The 17,291-nt window shown below is 39.6% G+C and overlaps 2 protein-coding genes across 2 annotated transcripts; both read left to right on the top strand.

Moving 5' to 3' along the window:
• The first annotated feature begins 5,530 nt into the window (after nt 1–5,530).
• ptges3a (prostaglandin E synthase 3a (cytosolic)) lies at nt 5,531–10,030 on the top strand. The gene is made up of 8 exons (XM_075476674.1): nt 5,531–5,682; nt 6,540–6,653; nt 7,123–7,192; nt 7,293–7,391; nt 7,686–7,775; nt 7,988–8,044; nt 8,232–8,259; nt 9,258–10,030. Coding segments are annotated over exons 1-8 (480 nt in total). The 5' UTR covers nt 5,531–5,680; the 3' UTR covers nt 9,278–10,030.
• A 4,602-nt stretch (nt 10,031–14,632) lies between these two features.
• On the top strand, nt 14,633–15,853 carry mipa (major intrinsic protein of lens fiber a). Its single transcript, XM_075475656.1, has 4 exons — nt 14,633–14,992; nt 15,206–15,370; nt 15,496–15,576; nt 15,668–15,853. The coding sequence occupies exons 1-4, from the start codon at nt 14,633–14,635 to the stop codon at nt 15,851–15,853; spliced, it is 792 nt and encodes a 263-aa protein (XP_075331771.1).
• Nucleotides 15,854–17,291: the final 1,438 nt, after the last annotated feature.

The following is a 17,291-nucleotide window of genomic DNA, read 5'->3' as shown; positions in this document are numbered from 1 at the left end:
ATGCGGCCACAAAATGTTCACTTCCACAAATAGTCTTTTTTTCTCTCTCTTTAGGCCTCTTGTTTAAACACCCCTTTAAATGATGCTTTCCATTTTCATCATGTTTTTCATTTTGTAAAAGCCAATACTTATGAGCTGTGTGTGTATTACAACTGAATGGATGCTGTTCTTTTTACTGAAAGTTTTTGTGGCTGCTGGACATCTATGTGAGTCCCTTTCAAGGCACCATGAAGGGCTTTTGTTTTGTAGCAGAGCAAAAGCACTTCTTCAAAATGCCAATTTTCCATTTCAAAGGCAAACAAATATATCAAAACCACATTACTCCTGAAATATCATTAAAAATCAAACGCACATATTAGTAATATCATCCTTAAAGGCGGGGTAGGGGATCTTTTTCTGTAACATTTTTATACATATTGCTTGAAATACTCTTCACACCCCCATTGCAACCAATTAATTAAAAGTTTTGACATTAATATGAAAAGTTTTAGTGGCCTCTAGAACGTACAATCTAGGAAAAACAGTATCCAATCATTGTGAACGGTCCGTTCACAATGATTGGATACTGATGCCGTCTATCAAACTGCAATCTGCTCCTCCCTTCCCCTCCTTCTCCCTGTGCGCGTACCCTGCTCCGTGAACGTCCAGAAGCTTGGCAGGAAGCTAAACTAGAGCCAGCTTGGCTAGCACCTAGCATTATTAAACGTATAGTTAGCATAAACTAAATACTAAATACGGCAACGATCGATGCTTGCTGTCAGAACAGCGCTCGTGCACCTTCGTGCTCGTGCGCGTTCATGTACTCTAGAGGCGTGCCTTCGGGGGAAAAGTGAAGAAAAGGGTTGGGACTTTTGACCTGTGTATTTTCAAAATGCAGCTTCGCTGGACTCAAAATCCAGGATCTCCTACCCTACCTTTAACATAACTAGCAACCTTAGAATAGGAGCTTCTAATTCACAGGCTTCCTTTAGTGGATTAAAGTGACATGCATAAAGGGTCATTTCCCTACATTTTTCGCATGTAGCGCACCCTAGATTAGGCCCTGTATGAAAACCACATTTCTAAGAATGGTCAAATCTGGATTGAATTATGCTACAGAGGGTATAGATTCTATTCTTTATAGAAACTTGGACAAAAAAAAGGCCATTTCTATCTTATTATGGCAATTACAGGTGATCACATTCAAAGACAAGTCTAAACGGCTGCAATGCTAAGACAAGGGGAAACAATTGTGCGTCCAAGCTAATGCACATTTGTACAGAAGAAACATTTAATAAAGCAAGGTCCTGTTTGCACGCAGACGGGAGGTCAGGTGACTGTGGTAGGTAGGAACAGGAAAGGAGGAGCAGGTCTGAAATGATGGCACACGTTAGTAGAGAGATTATTGACATGACATAGATTAAAAAATGTATCAACATGCAGTTTGAGTTTTAACAGAGAGATTTTTATAAAAAAAATCTTACAATAGGGCATATTAGGCTCTAGAACTAGCGAAAAAAAGACATGTACTGAAGCAGTGGCAGAGGTTGACCAGATAGAAGAAAGATGAGACAGTCATTGTTTTTAGATAAAAGAACATGAAGAATCTTCTAAGTAATTCCAAAGTAAATTTTTCATTTTTCTTATGTAGTAAGAAGCAATAGATCTTCATGCAAATAAAGACTGACAAGGAGAGACAATGACTTCTGTGAATTTTGGGATAAATAAAGGTTTCACAAACTCCCAAGTGAGTTTGAATGTATCTATACCCTCTCTTTGACCAGTCCTACTATTGTGGATTTCATACAGGACCTTATCTAGTGTGATCTGCATGCCAAAAAAGCTGTGAAAAGACCCTTTATGCATGTCCCTTTAATTCGCTAATCGGAAGCCAACTTCGGCGTAGTTTTTAGAATGGAGTTCAATCAAATGACCCAAAGAAACATTCAACATTCATTTAGTTAACACTGTGTAACCAAAGGTTGTATGACAAAATGAACAAAATTCAAGATTTAGTCCTTTAAAGCTATGGTAGGTAATCCTAGAGAGCTAGCAAGAGAGCTAGCAAGATTCGAAAGTGTCCACTCCTCTAAGCTCCACCCCCCCCTCCCCATTCCGTCAGTGCTTCATCCAAAGCCGGTGGAACCGCATGCGCACATGGAGCAGGGAGCCGGCAGAGGGGGGCGTAGGCAGAAAGCAGAGGCATCTGATTGGTTTTTTGTAGGCGACCAATCCGAGATCAGCGGGACGCTGATCTCGGATTGGTCAGCTTTTTCTCAGTCCTGCAGCTGCCACAGAGGTCTGATTATTTTCGTCCCTTTTTCTAAATACATCTTGTATAGATTTCTCTCAGGATAGACGGACCATTTCACCCAGTATTACAAAATGTGTTTCTGAACAGGATTACCTACCATGTCTTTAATGGGACCCACATACAAGTTATTTAAGTTGGAAATTAATCAAAATTTTGTTTTTTTTAATATAATATGGACTAATTATAGCTACTTTTTGTTTTATCTGGTCGAATTTAATCTACTTCTTTATTACTATCCAAATGTAATAATTACTAATTCATCAATAAACTGTTTACTAAATATCATTTAGTAAACCATACCACATTTCTTATCCCAGGTATTAGTTTATGTCTAAGAATTCCTTTGTTGTTTGACTAGGACTATTGTAAACTATAAATCTATCTTAATTATTAATCATCAATAATTTAGGAAGCTGTAATCAACAAACATTTGGCAGTTCAGCTGTGAAATTGCTGTCTTTTGTAATGCAGGTAAATACTTAATTGACTGTTAAAAAACAGAACAATCTTTGTGAACTTGGAAAGTTTCTTTTAAATGTGGCATGAATACAGTATTTACAGAAACAAAGATCTGCAAAAAGTCAGATGGGAGCAAATATGTGAAAACACAGAGATTGGCCCCACATCAACACAGTCTCCCTCCTTCAGGCCAGAGTTTCAGTAAATAAAAAAAATGGCTTTGTGATCAAAGTGACCTGATTTGAAATACAGGAGATCATTTCCTGATATAAACTAATACAAAAATCTACAGCATGACTACATCTTGTTTTTTGGCTTGGGTGATAATGATAACTTGATCGTGGTGGCATTTTAAAAAATTCAACTAACGTCAACTTTTCTGTGGATGTTATCAGGTCTGTAGAAATCAACAACTTCTTTATATCCATATTTAGAACTCATTTAAAAGAAGTACCAAAAGGGTAATTCAGGCTTTTCTCTTTCAATCAAAATCCCTGAGAACCCAGTGTCATGGAAATCACCTTGTATGCCTGGAGCTGATTCAGACGTCACCATGGCTTGTCAAAAATAACTACAGTGTGCCTGTCGTGCCTGTTTTAATCCAGGATTTAGTGACAAGGCTCTAGTTGTTATGGGCCACAGACTTTGGGTGAACCTGATGGAGCAGTTTTAGCCAACATTTTGGCTCAAAACATAGCTTCTCATATTGAGCAGACCCCCCAAACTCTTCATGCAAAAGAGTTAAATCCTCTTTTCTGTTTGTTTCTGTTTACGTTTATGCCATCTGAACCACATACAGATTTTCAGCAAAGTACTACGCGTTCTATCAATGGCATCAATATAACTGGACCTGTAGGTAAAAATTAGTCACAGAAAAGCAAATTAGGTCACAACAACACAGCCAAATTATGGCTTCTTCCATGGCAAAGTGACTTATAGAAGAGACTCTGCAGCACAGCAAGTAGTTGTAAATTCACTGTTCTGATACAATGCGGCTCTTTAAGGTGGTTAAGATTTCACTAATGTTTTTGTTTTCTTTAAAAATGGCTAATTGTGAGATTTGTTGATTGTTAAACTACTGATTTCAGTGTTTTTAAGGTACGGATGGGATGCTTTGCGACAACAGGCTGTGTGGCTTTGTTATCCATGTCATCTGTGGCACATTCAGCGGGGAACATTTCCCACTCATCTGATTGTGTTGTTCTCTTCGCCTGTGTTGGCATTTGTTCTGGTTTGCTTTCATCAGCTGCCGAGCCAAATACTGACACTCACTTGTCCAAGTCCAACTGCTTCAAGGAGTCCCCGAAAGGGGACATCGGCTAGGACTTAACCCCAGTAGCTATTAAAGTGACCGATGATTTTTGCTGCTGATTGGCCACATAGAGCAGTAACTGCTAATGAGCAGGCTGAGAGGCAAGCTGTTTTTCCAACAGAAAAAAACAAACAAGCAGTGTCATGTATCTTCGTGCATAACTTCAATCTATCATACCCTTTCATGATACTCCCTGCATTAAAAGTAACTTCAACAAACATTTTAAAACCATATATCATTACTGGTGACTGGCCAACATGTAAACTAAACTGGAGATTTAATAGCTGATGAATGATGATATAAAACCAGCATTGTTAGTTTTAGCAAAAATGACTACCATGAACAGTGACTGAGGGCTGCAAAGTGGTGTGGTGGTTTAGTGTGGATGAGCACCCACCCCCTGCGACCCTGAACTGGATTAGGCGGGTATAGAAAACGGACTGAACTGAGCAGGCCAAAGAATCAGGGACCCTTGTCTTTTCCCAGATTTATAATAAATTCATCAGACACCAGAAAAATCAACATTAAACAGCGAGGCAACATAAATCGGCAGGTGTAAAATGAGCAATGTCAATGATTGTAACAATATGCAGTAGTTTATGTGTATAGTATGCAGTTTATAGTATTGTCAGGGTATGAATTACTGAGTGTATTGTATAGTAAAATGTCAGGGAAAACTAACTTATTTTATACCAGACAACCAAAATGTGACTCAAATCAACTACAAAAAGATATATTGAAAAAAAAAAGTGACATAAAACCAACATAACCCAAAGTCCCGTTATCATACGCCAAGAAGACAAAACATTCACAAAGAAATACAAAACATCAACAATTCATATTGTATTTGCCCAAAAAGCATTTGGTCAATTTTGATTTTTCGAATAAATGTGACCTTGCCCTTGGCCTAATGTAAATGAAAGCAACCATACAGAGAAGCAAAATGTCCTCAGGGATATAGAGGGACTGCAGTGAGATGCAAAATTACCAAAATGGAACAAAATATTACAATAAAGAGACTGAAAATTAGCACACTTGTAGACAGAAAAAAAAGAAAGAAAGAAAAAGCAAAAAAACATCAAAAATAAAATATGTATATCGGTAGTTTAGGGTTGTTTCTTTTCCCTTAACCAGTGTGCTCTCCAAGCATGCGTTCATAGTCGAGCAATGAGCATCTTTTTTTTTTTTTACATTCTTTCCATGATTAAAATCATAATTACAAAAATCGACTACACAGACCTAAAAATGTACCATATTTCAGAAAGTAATGATTGTATTCGTACGGTGGTCGTTTATATAATATAATCAGATACACTTTCATTGTGTTTACTGTACTGCTGGTGGAGCTGTTGCACTGCTCTGACACGCAAGTCGTTCCAGAATGATCTCACGCGGTGCCCATGCTCCAAGCTGGCGGGTAAACGCGGCGTCACGAGAGAGCATGGAAAACACGCGATATTTGGAGAACCACAAGTGCTTCTGTTGTAAATCTTTGAGTTAACTGTTTAGGTCTCAGACTCACACACAGTGATCATCTTTGCCGGGCTTCATTGCTAGATAACATACTTACTTGTATCGAGATCCGACGAGGGAGTTTTATTTCTAAAACACTGAAGATGTAAGTCTTTATTTTACTGTGTAGCTACTATCGTAGATTACTAGCTACAAGTCCTGGAAGTGCTATAAAGCGGATCATCTAGCTAACATAAGCTAACTCAACGAGCACACGAGTTAGCCTCAGTAGTGCAGCTGTGCCCAACGTTACAGGACTGAAATTGAGCGAGCGCCTTCAAATCCACCTACAAATTGCTTCAGCCAGCTTGATACACCATGGCCCTACGAATCCTCGTCTCAAAATGTTGGCTTGTTTTTTCTGTGCATCTTAAACCAGTTCAGTTATCGTTAGCTAGAAGGCTAATGTCAACTGACATGACTAGGGCAAAGTTAGCATTAAAAAGGCATGGTGTCATGCTCATAAGACCTAATTTTATGTTGACGTTCGGCAACACGAAGCATCACACATTTGTTAGCGACATTCGTAACACAAGCCGCCCATGTCCATGTCAAAATGTATTTTTCTACAGAGTTGCATTGAAGTAATCGTAAAGACAACAATTATTGTAGTACTACACTACTCCCTCCTTGTATGATAACACAAATGTTACTCCAATATGTCTGCTTGGTAATATACTGATGGCAGTAGCACCCGTTTAATCTTTAATCTAAGGATTTTCTTTAATAACTGTTGTAGCTTTTAGGAAAATGGATGCTTTCAAGTTACTCTATAAACATAAGCTACCCTCTCTTTATAATGACTCAGGTGGACTGCACCACACGTGGACCATCAGAGCAGATTATCCACAGTATTAACACCTGCAAAACTATAAATACTATCTGACACTGAATGAAACATGAATTACTGTATGCTATGTTGGCCCACTGTGATTGATCTCTTTCTCTACTCCTTGTCATCAGGCAGCCTGCAACAGCTAAGTGGTATGACAGAAGAGATTCTGTTTTTGTAGATTTCTGCGTGGAGGACAGTAAAGATGTGCAAGTAAAATTTGACAAGTCAAAATTTGTTTTTAGGTAAGTCCCATTGAAATAAAACATCAACCTTAAAGTACATTTTGTAAAAGGGGCCCATGACCCCTGTGGAAATAGGCTGATTTTGGTGCAATGTCATCAAATAGGTGTGTGCAACTTAGGAGCAAAAATGACAATGATAATGACAGCAGTAATGCACAACTGATTAAAAAAAAATCAAGATCCTGATAAAGATCTATTGTTGCATTACATTTTCCACAAGCCTGTATCAAAACTCTGCACTATGAAATAGCATTTTATGGTGCGGGTATTTCAATATTGAGTCAACAAGAATTTGCAAACTTGAGGAATTGGACATTTATCAAAGAAACCTTTTAAAATCTTGTGATTGCTAACTGCAGTATTGTCCCCTGGATGCATGCACGTCCAGTAATGTTTGTGAGAATTGTTGAAAACATTTAATAGCTATAAGGCCAATAAAATTAGCTTCTTTTTAAATCTCATTTTATAGTTGTGTCATTGGAACAGATGACATCAAACACCAGAACACGGTGGAACTTTTTGGGGAGATTGACACCAAAGTAAGTTTGTGATAATCTGCAAGCGTAGTTGCAGTTTAAGGATGTGTTTTTATTACTTTAGCAACAAAAAAATAACCAAATTCTCTCTGTTAACACACAGGCATCGAGGCACAGACGTACTGACAGGTCTGTGTTGTGTTGTTTACGAAAAGCAGAGGCTGGGAAGTCATGGCCACGACTCACCAAAGACAAGACAAAGGTAACTAACTCTTAAACCAACTGATCAGTCTTCAGGTATGTGGGGTTTGACATTTACAGGCACAAATAAGTTGACAAAAGTTAGAAAGTATACTGCCAATTTCAAGTCAGTCTGTGAGTCCTGTTAACAGTATAACTCGGTGACTAAGTCTGTGGGAATTTTTAGTTTTCGTAAAACTAATTATGTAACATGTTTCCCTAACTTGATATTATCTAGTATATGTTTTTAGTAAATATACTTAGATTTCCATGTCAAATTGCCCCACTGAAACGCTGAAATCTGTTGTGTTTTCAGTGCAACTGGCTGAGTGTGGATTTCAATAACTGGAAAGACTGGGAAGATGATTCAGATGAAGACTTGTCAAGTTTTGACAAATTTTCAGAGGTACGCGTGTTACACTACCGGAGTAAGCCTGCATGGTTTCCGGAAAACATGCGATACACGTTTTCACTGTTGAATTTTACAATGCCTTTGCAATATTGATATTGCGATAACAATGCATTTTTATTTTATATGATGCAGCCCTATCGCAGAGCTACGGTGCGATTATGTTCAGGTATACCGACGTGTTGATTGTCCCCTGTGTTATTCCCCAGATGATGAACAGCATGGGTGGGGATGATCTACCAGATTTAGATGGTGCAGAAGAAGAGGTATGATTATTTTTTTCTAATTTATTTTATTGATTAACACATTTTTTATGGTGCATACAGTACTTCTCGTGTTCAGTTCATAATGTTCACCAAAGAATGTCATGTTTGGAGGATTCTTGATAAAACCGAATTTTCCAGGTGAAAGCAGTGGGTGATGAATCATGATTGTCTTTGCTTTGTTTTCTAGCACGATTCTGCAGACAGCGATGATGAAAGTAAGTATTGTTTTAAAAGAGCTCTTTGGTAATTTGTCATTGTTTAGTCCTTTATCCCCATTGTTTAAGTGAACAGAAGTCTGCAGATACTGAGTGCTCCACAGAAACTCTTCCATTAAGGAGACACTGGAAGTGTAACATTATTCTGATAAACATCGAAGTAAAGCCCCTCCAGCTGATTAACTCACATTAAGACAAATATATTTTGTATTACAGGCTTTCTGAAATCCTGTGTTTACAGCAGAACTTGGTAACTTTGAGATGAATGTGAACCAATCTTGAAAATTTGAATTAGTTCAACTTTCAGCTCCACCCCCCTCCCTCTCTGCTGTGCTTGAGCTCAGAAGCCAAAGCCACTCCCTACATAGGAGGCTCTCACGTAAAGGCAGCTAGTAACCATGACTACTTCTAGAAGAAATTGTAAGAAACTTGCACTTCTTTCCAACTAGGTTCTGCTTTAAGTATGCAAATGAGGTATTCCGGGCCAAAGAATTTGAAAGTACTACCAGATGCACACGCACGATATCAATTTCCACTTTTTAACAAACCTCTTCATTAAAACCATCAGCATGGTGACATTTTTCTTTCCGCTAGTCTGGAAGACATTTTTATAGAGGCTAAATTGCCAAAAATCTGAACCATCTTAATTCTGTGATGTCACTTCCCACAGAAGCCCAGGAAAAGAGTCGTTTTATGTGTTTTGCATTGTGAGTGGGCACTGTAGCTTTGTGGCGCGATCAGGTGGATGATGCTTAGTGAATTGTAATATTAAACTTTTGCCTCTTGATTTCACTGAATTCAGCCCTCTTAAGTAAGCAACTGCTTTACAAATGATCATCTCTAAGTATACTATCACTTTATTTCATTCTTAATCTTTAGTGACCTTACTGCTGTCTTATTTGCCATCAGCAATTTATTTTTGCCTTATTGGTTTCTACTGTTGTTAGCCATTCAGATCCTAGCAACACACGTTATGTGCTGAACTTCTTCTCTTCCAGAAATCCCAGACCTTGAGTAGACGAACATGGTTGCCACCTCAGTAGTTATCGAAGTGAGTTACAAGTCCGTTGAAAAGAGAGACGAGACATGAGTTGGCAGCCACGTTTGAGAAGAATCTCCTCCACGCAGTTTCCAAAGTGAAATCTCCTCAAGGGAGTGACAGGGAGTGACTGTTGGATACAGACGTGCACAGACATCCATAGCAACATACAGTGCTGTGATTTGCTGTTTTGTTCTGCATGGACAATTCTGTTCAAATGAAAATGTTATTGTTCCTTGACTTAAATGACTGTAATGGGATGTGCTGATGTCTTAAACCTTGTCTCTCTCTCTCTCTCTCTGTTTTTTGCGATGTCAGAAGATGTATTCAATGTTGTAATTTCTAATAGAAGGAAAAAAAACAAACAACTCAAAATGCCTATTTTAAAAAAAATAGTAGATTTTTTTAACGACATTTTCTTTCCCCCGTTAATGTTTGTATTGTAAATTGCACTTATGTTTGTTAATTTAAAAGGCAAGAGTTTTTGCTTTAAATGAGTTTTCCAATGTATCCAAACATCTGCAAATATTTAACAACCATTTCATTTTTTAAACCTGTTCCAGCATTTAAAAAATAAACACATATGCTTGTACAACATACAGTCTGTGTCGAGACTTTGGTAGTGGAGTTGCCGCCATACAAAACATCGCAGCAGGTGAAAGTGTTGCCCAGGGAACCGAGAACTGAGATGGTTTTTATACTAACAGGAGCTATCCGCATAGGTTAGAAGTGCTTGTCACATACACCAGAGGTCCGTTTCACGTAGCAGGTTTAGTGAAAACTCTGAGTAGGTTAACCCTGAAATGAGGGAAACCCTGAGTTTTCCGTTTCACAAAGGGAGGTAACTCATCCCCGAGAAAGAGGGGTAACTCTAGCCTGTTTCACAAAGAGAGGTAACTTAACCTCTCGGTCAGTTACCGTAGTAACAGACTCTCTGAACCTAACCTGGTCGGGACCAGGTTTTATTCAAGAAACCTTGAGTTTCTTTCTGTCTCCGCCCTCTTTCAGCCACACACGCCATTTGATTTCCTCATTCATTCAGTCAGCAGAGCGAGTTCTTCTACTTCTATAAGTCCATTAGGCACAGTAGGAGACGACTTTTTTCACGAACATGTCCTTTTGACAACGATCCCGTGGATGAAGGTGCAGCATTAGGCCTACTGCGCAGAGAAATAAATATTCGTCGGAGATGGTTATCAGACCGCGCATAGATTTTTGCATTTACAGACAATTATCTTTTTGAGCGGCACCATCAGAATGTGTTGGGACAAAAGAAAAAAAAGACATAAAAGACAAATAAATATTTGTATGAATAGGCTTAAAAAAGACATATATAGGCCTATTATATTTTATAAAGGCACTCGTGTCTTGGGGGTGGATTCCCTCAGCCACTGGCCTCCCGTTAGAGGTGGTGGTGCTGGGCACCACCCGTTTTACGGGCATCTGCCTTCTTTCTGTTGGCTCAGTAGAAGTCTGTGTTAGTTTAAATAGGCTTAATTATTTAACAGAACATGATATAGATGATGACTCTAAATTGTCCTTCGGAGTGACTGTGAGTGTGCATGGTTGTTTGTCTCGTTTGTCTCTATGTGGCCCTGTGATGGACTGGCGGCCTGTCCAGGGTGTACCCCGCCTCTTGCCCATTGACCGCTGGGATAGGCTCCAGCCCCCCCGCGACCCGACTGACGGATTCAGCGGTGTATACATAATGGATGGATGGATGGTATAGATGAGAAGACATAGTTTATGTGTGTGAAAACAGCATTATGTTGGGAATAAAATAACTGCACAGTCAAATAGCCACTTAATATTTATTTTACAGTGTAAAACATGATCAAAATGAGGTACCTCCATGCCGAGGTCTCACCAGTTTGAACAATGTTTTTATATTTCATCTTAAACTGCTGCCAAGAGCGCTTCTCCCCTGCGGGATTGCACCTAAATGAAATAAATGAATGGGCTACCATTCAAGCAGTTTCCCTGTAATATTATTGTGATTGCAAAGGACTACATTTAAACTTACACTTTTGCTGCTGCAACGGTGTTGCACTTATTTCTAAAAACGTATTGAAACTCACCGTATGAGCGCATTAAGATTTCCAATTCGAGGTTGTTGAAAAACGTAGCCCCTCCTCTTCCCCGTTGCCAAGGTGACTCGTCGAATCAGGGCTCCATTGATGCTGGCTTTTTAAAGTTGTGGTGCACGCGCTAAACTCAAGGTGAACTTACTCAGAGTTGATTAACCTCACTCAAATCAGCGTTTCTGGAACCGAAAACTCAGGGTTTTCTATCTCAGAGTAGATCAACTCAGAGATCAGGAATAGACTCAGAGTTGGTTGAACCTGCTACGTGAAACGGACCCCAGAAATATGGGTGTGTGTTTGATTCAACATTTTTCAAACACAGTGAGACTTTAACGGTACATTTCTAATAAATTGAAACACTGAAAGGACTACTGGTCGCAGTTATTGTTCTCTGTCGGCCATGGACAGATGATTTCCTAACATTCGGTTGTAAAGCAAGTGGAGCTTGTTCTCTGCAAAAAAATACTTACCAGAACTCAGGTGACAATATGATGCTTTTGCAGTATGAGCTACATGGTGCTATATTTCCAAATAAATTCTCTCACTCGTCATAAGTTTCCTTTGTGAATAATAACATCAGAAACGGGTATTTCATACTGAAATCACATTCTTTTTCTAAATCATATTTGGTTAAACCTTGAATCACTTCCAATTGTGCTTCACAAAGATATTACCATAGAGAGATGACTTTGAAATATTCCCTCCATTGTTAACTGTGGAATCATGTTAGGAATGTAAAAATGTTAGTGGTAGTGCCTGCTTTAGCAATTTTATTAAATGTACATATGGGGAGGTGAGAGGAATAATGTGTTTTAAGCACTTCAGCTACTTCACATGAAATGTCTCTATATGACCACTGTGTTGTGCTAATGACTTCTCTCTAATCTTGCACTGGGTTTTCAGTGGCTTTCCATTTCCTTGCAAGGGAAACAAAACCAAACCCTGAAATTCCCTTTAGCTTGATATAGAAAGTGCAAATTAGTTGTGACTTTCCTGTGAGATTTTTCCATTTCAAACTTCTCATGCAATTCTTATGCGACTCGCACATTTCATTCTCATATCTACACGCACTGATAAATACGTTTGGTTTCGTACCCAAGGACACTTGTACATGTTGGTTGGATTTAGGTAAATAGATTAGATTTTCCATTTGCTACATTTTAAAATTGAAAGATGCTTATGTAAATTCCTAATTTGCCTTCCCCTGTGTTCTGCAGCACACGTTTTCATCATTGAATGGTCAGTGTAGGAAAGAGGGTCTAATCCAGCGTGAGACGTTTAGGGGCCACGTGTTGTGTTTGCGTCAGCAGTCTGGACCAAGGGAGCAGGAAAACACAATGCAAGCATCTTTTCAAGACCCTCCACTGTAAAACTAAACTCAGGGCTCATACATACAATAGATGGCTTAGGGAGTCATGAGGAGGGCATAATGCTCATCACAATAGAGATGCCCTAACTGGCAAACTAACAAACTGTTAGTTTCAGACTAACACTTTAAAACTTTTTTTCTCATGTTTATTTTTTGTTTTCATCCACCATCACAGCCGTTAATCATATTAAAAGGAAAAATTTCCCAATCAAACTACTCTTTTAAAACATTTGAAAAGGTCTTCTGATTGTGTTTGTATATTATCTTGATTTCACTTCAACAGAACTCTGGAACATCTACAGCACAGAGGTAAAAAACAAAAAAAACAAACAGCAAAACAAAACGAAACAAACCGAAATGATATGGCTAATCTGGCCAACCAAAAGGGGAACTTGCACATTCAACAGCAACAGCAATACAAACATATCAGAAACTAGTAGAAAAGTGTTAGTGCAAGCGTTTTGTTCCCATGCTTGAAAGGACAAAAGCAGTGAGCTCAGCATAAACCTTTCAGAGTGCTGCGGCCATCCCTGTAGCTGCCCTGGTCAGCATGATGCTCCAGTGCAGATGCTCAATGCCAGGCCTGCTGTCCCCTCTTGCTTTGCAACCGTGTATTTTCCACCGCTTTATCCGACCTGAGCCTCCAAACCAATCTACCACACACAATGTAAAACTCTGTCTAATCAGTTCTGCTGCCTCAAAATTAATTGTACCAAGTGGAGAAATTGAGAATTTACTCGAGTATCATGGACCACAACATTGCTTAGAATAAATGTAGATTATGCATGAATAAATGGGAGAAAATTAAGGAGAATCATTGAGACATGAAAGATGTGCGTATATAACTTTTGTGCATGTGAAAAAAAACACATGATTGGAAAGCAAGCAAAAGTTTGCATTGCTCACAACACTCCTTCCACAGCAGGCACGCAGTTCTGCCAACTGCATGTCCGCTGTTTCAGAAAGAAATGATCATTTTACCCAAGAGACGAGGTTTCACAGATAGTGATGTTATTTCAGTTACCTCTTACCTGCAAGAGCTTGACATCCTCCAGAAAATCGGAGGTTTACTGAAACCACAGAAAGCTTTGAAAACCCCTGTGGAAACATAAGATCCCCCAAATCATCCACTCACGTTTGGCTGAGAAGTATTGCTGACCCCAGTTTTTGTTTACTTTCCTGCTTCCACTGAGCATGAGTTTAACCACAGGTAACTGCAAAACTAAAAGCAATTTGTTAAGAACTTTCATGCAGAAGTAATTTTTTCTCAGATTCACTTTGATTTTTTTCTCCACTTTTTTAAACTTGCAACCTACAACTCTAGATTTTTGCATTTAAAAAAAAAATATATATTTTTTTGGACAGACCAAAGAAAGACGAAGGCAGCTGAAGGGTTAAAAGACTTTGATTTGTAGTATTGTGCACTGACCCCTCCCCTGGGCTCTGTGGCTCTCCAGTGGCCCAGGGGTGTTATAAAAAGGCCTCTGAGCTCCCCCTGCTCTGATAAAAAGGCTGAATGTCTGCAGGACATGCTTAACGTTTGTCCATTCATGTTCCTTTGCTAACAACCATCGGGGCTGGCTCATAGATGCATAGAGACTGGCGTACTGCTCCACACAGGAGCCCTTTATGACAGATATCAGCATTTCAAAAGGAAGCTCAGCAGATAACTCAGTTACATGTTGAGTAGTTTGTGTGTTGTTACATTTAACTTTGAGGAGTTGTTTGAGGCCAAATTTTTGTTATTTCCTCAGTATTTTTGGTCTCAAGTAGAGTTATCATTGTGGAGAAGCATCTTCTCCCTTCAGTTGCTTAGTTAGTTTTTCTGTTGACTTTTCATCCCTCCACTGTTTAGAAGTTGCTTTTTGAACTTGAGCCACAATGTGGGAGTTCAGGTCAATGTCGTTCTGGCGGGCAGTGTTTGCCGAGTTCTATGGCACCATGTTCTTTGTATTCTTTGGGCTGGGGGCCGCCCTCCGCTGGACCACTGGGCCCCATAATGTTCTTCATGTTGCCTTTTGCTTTGGGCTGGCAGCTGCCACCTTCATCCAGTCCATTGGTCACATCAGTGGAGGACACATCAACCCTGCTGTTACCTTTGCCTACCTGATCGGATCTCAGATGTCCCTGTTCCGCGCTTTCTTCTACATCATTGCTCAGTGTCTTGGAGCGTTGGCTGGTGCTGCTGTACTGTATGGGGTTACACCCAGCAACATTAGGGGAAACCTGGCATTGAACACAGTAAGATTACCTGACCGGCTATTATTACAAATAGGCATGTTGGCTTCTACTGCTACATTCGAATGTTAATTTATATCTTACAAATTCACTGACTGCTTATACTAAAATAACACTGCATCTAGATTATAAAAATGTTTCCACTTTGATTTATGGTCAAATGGATTTGGAATTTGTTCTCTCACATTTTTCATTTCATCACTCTTTCTATCACAGCTGCAGCCAGGCATCAGCCTGGGAATGGCTACAACAGTGGAGGTCTTCCTCACCCTCCAGCTTGTTGTTTGCGTCTTTGCTGTGACAGATGAGAGACGCAATGGACGCCTGGGCTCTGCTGCTTTGGCCATAGGCTTCTCTGTGCTTATTGGGCATCTTCTTGGGGTAAGGCCAAACCCAGGGTGTAGAAATTTGAAACTGCTCTTGTGGTTTAAACAAGGCTCTCCGTATCGCTTCAGATTTATAGTTTTATCCTTGAATGACTCTCTCTTCTCTGTCTCTCTGCTTAGATGTACTTCACTGGAGCAGGTATGAACCCTGCAAGGTCCTTTGCGCCAGCTGTCTTGGTCAGGAATTTTGTCAACCACTGGGTAAGCTCTGTAGAAACTTTTGCACTCCTAATCAGTGCCATAGTAATACGGCATCCTCAGTCTAAACACTTCAATGCTCTGTCTTTTCCAGGTGTACTGGGTGGGACCTATGATTGGCGGTGCCATGGGTGCCCTGCTGTATGACTTCGTGCTTTTCCCACGTATGCGTGGTCTCTCTGAGAGGCTCGCCACACTGAAAGGCACCCGGCCCACAGAGGCTGAGGGCCAGCAGGAGACCAGGGGAGAGCCCATTGAGCTCAAGACACAGGCCCTATAAGCCTGGATAAGAAGATCAGCTTTCTGACCCCCATCTTGCATCTGTCATGCCTCATTCTGCATCCTCAGTTCCTGGTCCATCCTCGTCCCACACAGTTTTTGCACACATACCTCCTCCCCTCTTCTCAACACATGCTAACACAGATCCCATACCCCTTTAATATCCTTGTTCCACATCAAGAACCGGACCTACTTAATAACAGTGAAGAGGCACCCACAGTCCTGACCATCTTTCCTGATTTCATCCCTACCATCCTTCATTTTCCTATTCCCCTCTTGGAATGCAGGATGAAAATGGAGGGTTAGAAGAAACCTGCCACTGAAGGAAGCACCCTGTGCCTTTTGGTGTGGGGAGTCAATCACTCCAGGCTGACCAGGTGGCTATAAGTGCTCAGGACAGGGGCTGCTATTTCTATCTTTCCCTGCCTTTCTATTTCTTTCTGTTTTTCTCCCTTTGTTGTAGTCTGCTAGGAGTGAAGCTACATTAGAGCAGTGGACTTCTGCATGCTTTTCCACTTTGATCCAGTGTGATCTCGCATTGTGTTTGTTTTGTTTCATGAACTTTGGGTAAATCACATGTTGGTATTGTATTTTACCAGTATTTATTTGCCTTATATTCTTTTTTTTAGTTGTATGTCTGCATGCGGGTGTGTGTGTGTGTGTGTGTGTGTGTGTGTGTGTGATAAAGAGTGAGAGCGAGAAAGACAGCAACTGTGTGCCTGCATGTCGGACTGCATGTGTATTCTTGTGAGATTGTTTTATTTCATCTTAATTTTTTCCACATTTCATTGCTACAATCCTTTGTCTGTATTTCATTTTTTTTTCCTTTTTCATTTTTGAGTTACTATGCAAGCTTATTTTAGGAAAACATGCCGCCATTTTCTTGCCCTCACCGAAACTGCAAAAATCACAGTTCAACAAATATCATGTCTATAGTGAACCCAATTTTTATATCAGGGGAAAATAAATTTGCATTCGAGTCATGGCTTAAATGCTTAAATCCATTTCAAGCCTTATCCAACGAAGCCCACACACATTACACACACACACACACAGATATGTATATGTATATATACATATATATATATATATATATATATACATATATACATATATATGATGTATATATATATAATGTTGCTTCCAATTGTGTTGCACATTACTTTATAGGTGGGAAATCTGTAGGTTTTACCTAAATTTTGATATCTTATTCAGTATTTTTGTTGAGTTACATTCTGAATGACCTGACAAAATTTTGTCTTTACAGCTTTAGAGCAGCACTTATGATTCATGTACAGGTGTGTAACAGCTGGTTTGCTTTTACTTCTGCTTGCCTGCCATGGAAAAACTATGAGAGCAAACCTGACAAGCTGTCACTAAGAACAAGCGTTTTATGGTTGATCTGTGTTTGACAAGACTGAAGAGTCCCTGTACTTCAA

The sequence above is a fragment of the Odontesthes bonariensis genome, chromosome 10 (genome assembly GCF_027942865.1).
Source record: "Odontesthes bonariensis isolate fOdoBon6 chromosome 10, fOdoBon6.hap1, whole genome shotgun sequence".
In the NCBI taxonomy this organism is placed as follows: domain Eukaryota; kingdom Metazoa; phylum Chordata; class Actinopteri; order Atheriniformes; family Atherinopsidae; genus Odontesthes; species Odontesthes bonariensis.
The sequence above is the reverse complement of the archived record's forward strand: the minus strand, read 5'-3'. Positions and strand labels throughout refer to the sequence as shown.

What these genes read in the sequence shown, in the direction of transcription:
- mipa (XM_075475656.1), top strand. Translation starts at nt 14,633, where the DNA reads ATGTGGGAGTTCAGGTCAATGTCGTTCTGGCGGGCAGTGTTTGCCGAG. An exon ending in GAAACCTGGCATTGAACACA is followed by an intron (nt 14,993 to 15,205) that starts GTAAGATTACCT and finishes TTTCTATCACAG; the next exon opens with CTGCAGCCAGGCATCAGCCT. An exon ending in TTATTGGGCATCTTCTTGGG is followed by an intron (nt 15,371 to 15,495) that starts GTAAGGCCAAAC and finishes CTCTCTGCTTAG; the next exon opens with ATGTACTTCACTGGAGCAGG.
- ptges3a (XM_075476674.1), top strand. An exon ending in TTGGGGAGATTGACACCAAA is followed by an intron (nt 7,193 to 7,292) that starts GTAAGTTTGTGA and finishes GTTAACACACAG; the next exon opens with GCATCGAGGCACAGACGTAC. An exon ending in TGCAGACAGCGATGATGAAA is followed by an intron (nt 8,260 to 9,257) that starts GTAAGTATTGTT and finishes CTTCTCTTCCAG; the next exon opens with AAATCCCAGACCTTGAGTAG.